This window comes from Argentina anserina, chromosome 3, assembly GCF_933775445.1.
Source record: "Argentina anserina chromosome 3, drPotAnse1.1, whole genome shotgun sequence".
Lineage (NCBI taxonomy): Eukaryota > Viridiplantae > Streptophyta > Magnoliopsida > Rosales > Rosaceae > Argentina > Argentina anserina.
This window is the reverse complement of record NC_065874.1, coordinates 5,450,475-5,456,178: the sequence shown is the minus strand read 5'-3', so window position 1 is coordinate 5,456,178 and position 5,704 is coordinate 5,450,475. Positions and strand designations below refer to the sequence as shown.

Sequence of the window (5,704 nt, the reverse complement as noted above, 5' to 3'; positions counted from 1 at the left end):
AATTCCAAAAGAGTGGGCCCCGCGGAGGTGGTGCGGTGGCGGGCATACAGCAACTGACGGCACCACAAAGTCGCTCTCAGTTTTCTTGCCCGACTCAGTAACTCACCACCTGTAGGCCATGTAGGCCCCACAGAGAAATTCCTTGTCCATATTAACCCTCCCGTCAATGCCATAACCACAAGCCCACCCGGGCCCGCCCAATCCTGCGGCCCAGATCGCCTCACCTCCACCCCCAACATGCTCGAAACTTAACACCTCCATTTTAAAATCTCCCCAGAAAAAAACATATATAAAAAAGAAAAAGGGAATTGCAGAGAGTGTGTGTGTGAATAGAAAGAGAGAGGGTTGAGTTCCCCAAAAAAACGTCAGACGAGAATTAAAAGGAATTTTACCAATTTTAGTAGCAACAATAAGGAAGTATCGTCAGAACTTAGAAAAAGGTGAGTTTTTCGAGCCTCTCAAACCCCTAATTTCTTTTTTCCTTTTTTATTTTTCAACTCCGAAATTTTGATGAACCCGATCGGTTTTTTTTTGTTTGGAGGGAGGAAATAATGTATTGGAGTGCGAGTGTTTCGGTTTTGTTTGATTTTTCTGTTCGCGAGCTGTTTTCGTTTTTCTTTTTTGCTGATTTTTTTTTTGAGTTTTTGAGCTTAATCTGGAGGTGAAATAGAGTTAATTGATGTCGTTTCTGAGCTTTGTTTGGTTCGAATTGGATTTGTGGATGAATTTACTGCTGGTTTGAGGTTGATTCAAACTGTTTTGTGTTCAGTTTTTCTGTTTTGTTTACTCTGCGATTAGGTGAAAGACGAGTTGAATCTGGATATCGGTCTAGTGAGTCTGTAGGTTTGATGCAAGAGTTGTAGCTTTTTACTGCAATATAGGTGTGATTGTTATCTTTCGAATCGTTGCGTTGGATTAAGTTCAATCAGATGGTCTAAATTGTAGCGCGGAGTGTTTCGATTTTTGGTTGCCGTTAGTATTGATCAGTTTGATCGTGCAAGACTGGATCAAATATTAGTAAAGTGTGTAGATGATGAGAGAAACCGATTTAGACTAATTCGTCGGTAGTGAACAAGAGAATTGAATTGAGAATCTATTTGATTGTTTTGAGAAGAAAAGGATGCTACTTGTCTGGTGTTTACTGCAGTGTTGGTGATAATTTCGTAGGCCATCATTTAAGTATTACTTTTAGTTATGTTGTGGCAAGGATGTAGATTATATAACATTTCTTTTCTAATACTGTCCATTTATCAAGTTATTTCTAGCATTGTTGTGACGATAAGTTTGCGCATCATGTCTTGGTGGTTCGCAATTTTGTCTTTGTAAACGGGGTCAAAAGCTTTGTAATTCTGATCATCCTCAGTGACTCTGTACTGGATGGAACCACAGCCCTCTGCTCTGAACCACGCCTTTTTAATATGTTCCTGTTTATGTAACTTTTGCAGCATCATATCTAATTAAGATGCTTCCTCTTGATATGTTGTTTCATGCCAAGTGGATATCAAATAGGTTCAGTTATGTTTGAATTATATTGAAGTAATTGAATTGTTCTCAATCAAGTGACCTTTCTTCTTTGACCTTGTCAACTTTATTTTAACTGTGATCGAATTAGCTTTTTTTTTTGGAATGTCAATGATCTAATTGATATTTATTTTGCAGCCACATTGTTTTGGGGCTCTCTGCCTTCTTGACGTCCTCATGACTTCTTCTGTTCACGATCATTCAGGTATAGTTATTGTAAGAGGTTGCAGTCTTAAGAATTAATGATATGGAAGCTAGTTGAGAAAATTGGTCCTTGGATAATGGTGGTTGTTATAAAAACTGTTAAGATGTCTCAAAGTAATGTAGCTTCATGATGTTCCAGTTTCTTATATGTTACTCCTTTGCTACTGTAAAAAGTAAGTGGTGATGAGGAGGCACTATAAGGTTTGATAGAAATGAAGTCTGGCATTTGGTGCTTAAGTTTATTATAAGAGTATATTTATTCAATTTGGTGTTTAAAGTCTGGCATTGCAAGTTTCCTGTTATTTCATATCACTCATGCAATAAAACTTTCTATCTAATGCAAAATTATAATCTCTTTACTAAATTTGTTACACAGATAACAGTGAATCTGATGATCGGCAAAAGCATTCAGAATCGCCGATGATTTCTTCCTCAACTGCACCTGGAATGTCTCATCCTGGAATGCCAGGCCCTATGCAGTATGTACCTCCTTCGCAGATTGGAGCAGCACATGCGGTGGTACTATCTTCGAACTTAGACTTTTTCAACATTCACCCCTTTTTTTCGTGTTTTGTTGGGTGTGTATTCATGTGTAATATACACTTCTGAATATGGAGAGTCCTAGTCAAGTAATAATTGGAAAGACATTGCCTTCGTTAAGATGAGCAACAAACACCAGTTATTGATCTGTCCAGGTAGTAGGAAAAAGGATTGAATGTTGATGTGATCTTACAAATCATGTTTATATTTACTTGGACTGCTCGAAGCATGTATATACCATAAAACTTAGTTTTAAATGACTTTCGAAGATGTGTTGCTTGCTTTCAAAGTTGGCTCAAGGGAATAACTGCATAGAATAAATGTGAAAGCACATGTACCTGGATACAAAGACACAAAGTGGATATAGTGGGAAGAGAAAGGAGATTAATCTTTCAAAACACACCTTTGAAGAAGAGCAATAAAAAAAAAAGGCTAAATGTGAGAGCTTATGAATTAGAGACTTTGACCTGTAAGTAATTGGCAGTCATAGGGCAAGAGTGAGGTCAGGATGATCTTTAGCCTGAAACATTATTGGATAATTCACCTGTTGGCTGGAACTGGAAACTAAAGATTGATCTGTGTACTGTGAGAAGGGTAAGCCGTATTGTACGTAGTTCTTGAATAAAATTAGAACTGCTTATGGTGCGTTTTGTTGTGCAACAAACTGTTAGTATTAATCACTTTTGTGTGGGAGAGAATGCGCTCATGTGAGCAGTTCTGCCAGCATGTGATTTAGTAATGAAGAGTTTATAGGGGTCTAAGGCACAACTTCTGCTATTGTTGAGTGTAAGTTCTTTATTTATTTTTTAATTTAATGGAGAGAGTAGCAGATGCTTACTGGTGATGGCATGTGGAAGCTGAATAAGTTGTTTTAGGGACATGGTTTTGCTGTAGTTTTTCAGGTCTTCATAGCTATGCTGCGAGTATTTTTTAGTACAGATCTAACTACTGGTGATCACACCAGTGGCTTATTAGTAGTGACATGTTGCAATGGACAATGTGTCTCTGGGTCTGGGTGATTACTTCTTTGTTGAGGGTGCTTATTATTATATACTAGCATTATTTATGCAAGTCTTGGTGTGGACTTGTGGTGATGGGTGTTTGCTTTCTTCTGACTGTATTGAAATAATATATATGGCTTACCAGTGCATTTATACACATGGAATTTAATCAAAGAAGCTCTAGTATTTACTCTTCCTTTTCCTTCCCCACCTTCATTTCTGTAGTGTAAAGCAAGACAGATTTGTACCATGTTGAAACTGCAGTGGTGTGGACTTGTGGTGATGGGTGTTTGCTTTCTTCTGACTGTATTGAAATAATATATATGGCTTACCAGTGCATTTATACACATGGAATTTAATCAAAGAAGCTCTAGTATTTACTCTTCCTTTTCCTTCCCCACCTTCATTTCTGTAGTGTAAAGCAAGACAGATTTGTACCATGTTGAAACTGCAGTGCATTTTCTTTTGAAGCGGTGTCATAGTATTGCCAGTGATGTGCATGATATTTTGCACTGTCTTAAGCAGGGATTGTGTTCGTTCTTTGATCCCCTTTTATTTCCTCCCTTTTACTCCAGATTTTACTCCACTTATCACTGTCACCCATTATATGCACTGAATTTTACTCCAGATTTTGTTAAGTTTTGATCGTTATTTTGTTCATGGTCTGGCTGACCTCGAAAACTAAGGCATCGTTGGGGAAAGTTCTGCTCTATCAGTGTAATGTGGGGATAAAGCTTTTAATATTTTTATTACTCGCACTAGGAGTATGTAGAACTATTCAGTTTTATGTTATGTGGTTAGATTGATGGCTGTGCTAAAAGTGGGATTAATCTTGCTAATATTGATATCATTATTTTTTAGAGATTACAGATCTCAGAGTAGCTGAATAGTTATAAGTCAGTTTTCCTTCAGGGAGGTTAGATGCAGTCAAATTTACACATATAAAGTTAATGATATTCAAATATTTAGGCATTTTATGTGTATCCCAGGCCCATAAAGATCTTTAGTAGGATTTTTACTCTTTTCTGTAAGTTATAGAATTAAATCTTTCTCCAAAAAATCAGATCCTATAACAGTACAACTTTCTCTCCCTTTGTTTTCCTGTATGATTTAACATCCAACAATCTTTAGTTGGGCTTTTTCTGGATTGGCTAATTTATTTCAATTTATGCACTGATAATTAATTATTGGCCTTTTTTGGACAAATTGGTCACAGTGAAGGGCTCTTTCTGAATGACCTGACTTCTTGTTGCTTGTATGTTCTGCTTTAGTTTACCCAAAAAAATTACAATGAAGAGGGGTAGATAGCAAAAATTGTTTATCTTATGTACCTGATGTAAATTTTCTTGTGTAACTGAAGGCACCAGGAGCCTACCCATATCCGGACCCTTACTACAGAAGCATCTTTGCTCCTTATGACACACAACCATATCCTCCACAACCGTATGGGGGGCAACCAACGGTATTTGTTCCCCTAATTATTCTATATAAATTGGTTGCATAAATCTGGTAGTTGAGATTACATGTTTCTACGTTCTTTTCAGGTCCATCTTCAGTTAATGGGAATTCAGCAAGCAGGAGTTCCATTGCCAACAGATGCAGTTGAGGAACCTGTGTTTGTAAATGCAAAACAATATCATGGCATCTTGCGACGTCGGCAGTCTCGTGCTAAGGCAGAATCTGAAAACAAAGCTTTAAAAAATCGCAAGGTGAGATTTTTCTCCATAAAACCCTTTTACATCTCTTGCTTAGTGAAAAGATGTGACTTTCTTTGTTCGTTGCCAATTCAAACTATTCCTAGCAGCCTTACTTGCATGAGTCTCGACACCTGCATGCACTGAGAAGAGCTAGAGGATGTGGAGGGCGGTTTCTAAATGCCAAAAAAGATGAGAATGAACAGAGTGAAGGAGACAATCCACAGGCAATTATCAACTTGAACTCTGATAAAAGTGAGCGTTCTTCCTCAGACAGAACATCCTAATACTTTGGAAGCAGTTGCAACTCATTCAAGTGGCCGCATAAAGTATTTATTCTCTGGCAACCACAAGAAAATTGAGGGACCAATACTTTAGTCCGAGTAGTGCTTCATTTTGTCTCTACAGTTAAAGCTGGTTTAGCATGTATAGTCTCTTCAGTAGTAATGTAGGGATGTTGCAATAGACAGATCAGGTAGTCCTGTAGCTGACTCTATGGCGGGTTTCTTTTTAACCCGAAGTGAGTGATGGTTATGTGTGCTGTGTGGGGGGCATAAGTGCAAAGATAAACCTGATGAGAGCTTAAGTACGTATCTGACAGAATTTAGACTCCCTGTTGTTTGGTTGTTAATGTTTGAATAGATTGCAAAAATTTAGGTTGAGTGCTGTTATATGTTTGTAGTTTTGCTGGATTAATGAACAGAAGAATAAATTTAATGGTTAATGAGATTGGTGTACATTAGA

The 5,704-nt window shown here is 37.6% G+C and overlaps 1 protein-coding gene across 1 annotated transcript; it reads left to right on the top strand.

The window, feature by feature from the left end:
- The first annotated feature begins 308 nt into the window (after positions 1 to 308).
- Positions 309 to 5,704, top strand: LOC126785883 (nuclear transcription factor Y subunit A-7). Its single transcript, XM_050511551.1, has 6 exons — positions 309 to 440; positions 1,660 to 1,726; positions 2,102 to 2,244; positions 4,627 to 4,728; positions 4,811 to 4,975; positions 5,071 to 5,704. The coding sequence occupies exons 2-6, from the start codon at positions 1,699 to 1,701 to the stop codon at positions 5,245 to 5,247; spliced, it is 615 nt and encodes a 204-aa protein (XP_050367508.1). The 5' UTR covers positions 309 to 440; positions 1,660 to 1,698; the 3' UTR covers positions 5,248 to 5,704.

Coding starts and splice junctions, on each gene's coding strand:
- LOC126785883 (XM_050511551.1), top strand. CDS start 1,699: ATGACTTCTTCTGTTCACGATCATTCAG. Junction 1,727..2,101: donor TTCTGTTCACGATCATTCAG/GTATAGTTATTG, acceptor TTTGTTACACAG/ATAACAGTGAATCTGATGAT. Junction 4,976..5,070: donor AAGCTTTAAAAAATCGCAAG/GTGAGATTTTTC, acceptor TATTCCTAGCAG/CCTTACTTGCATGAGTCTCG.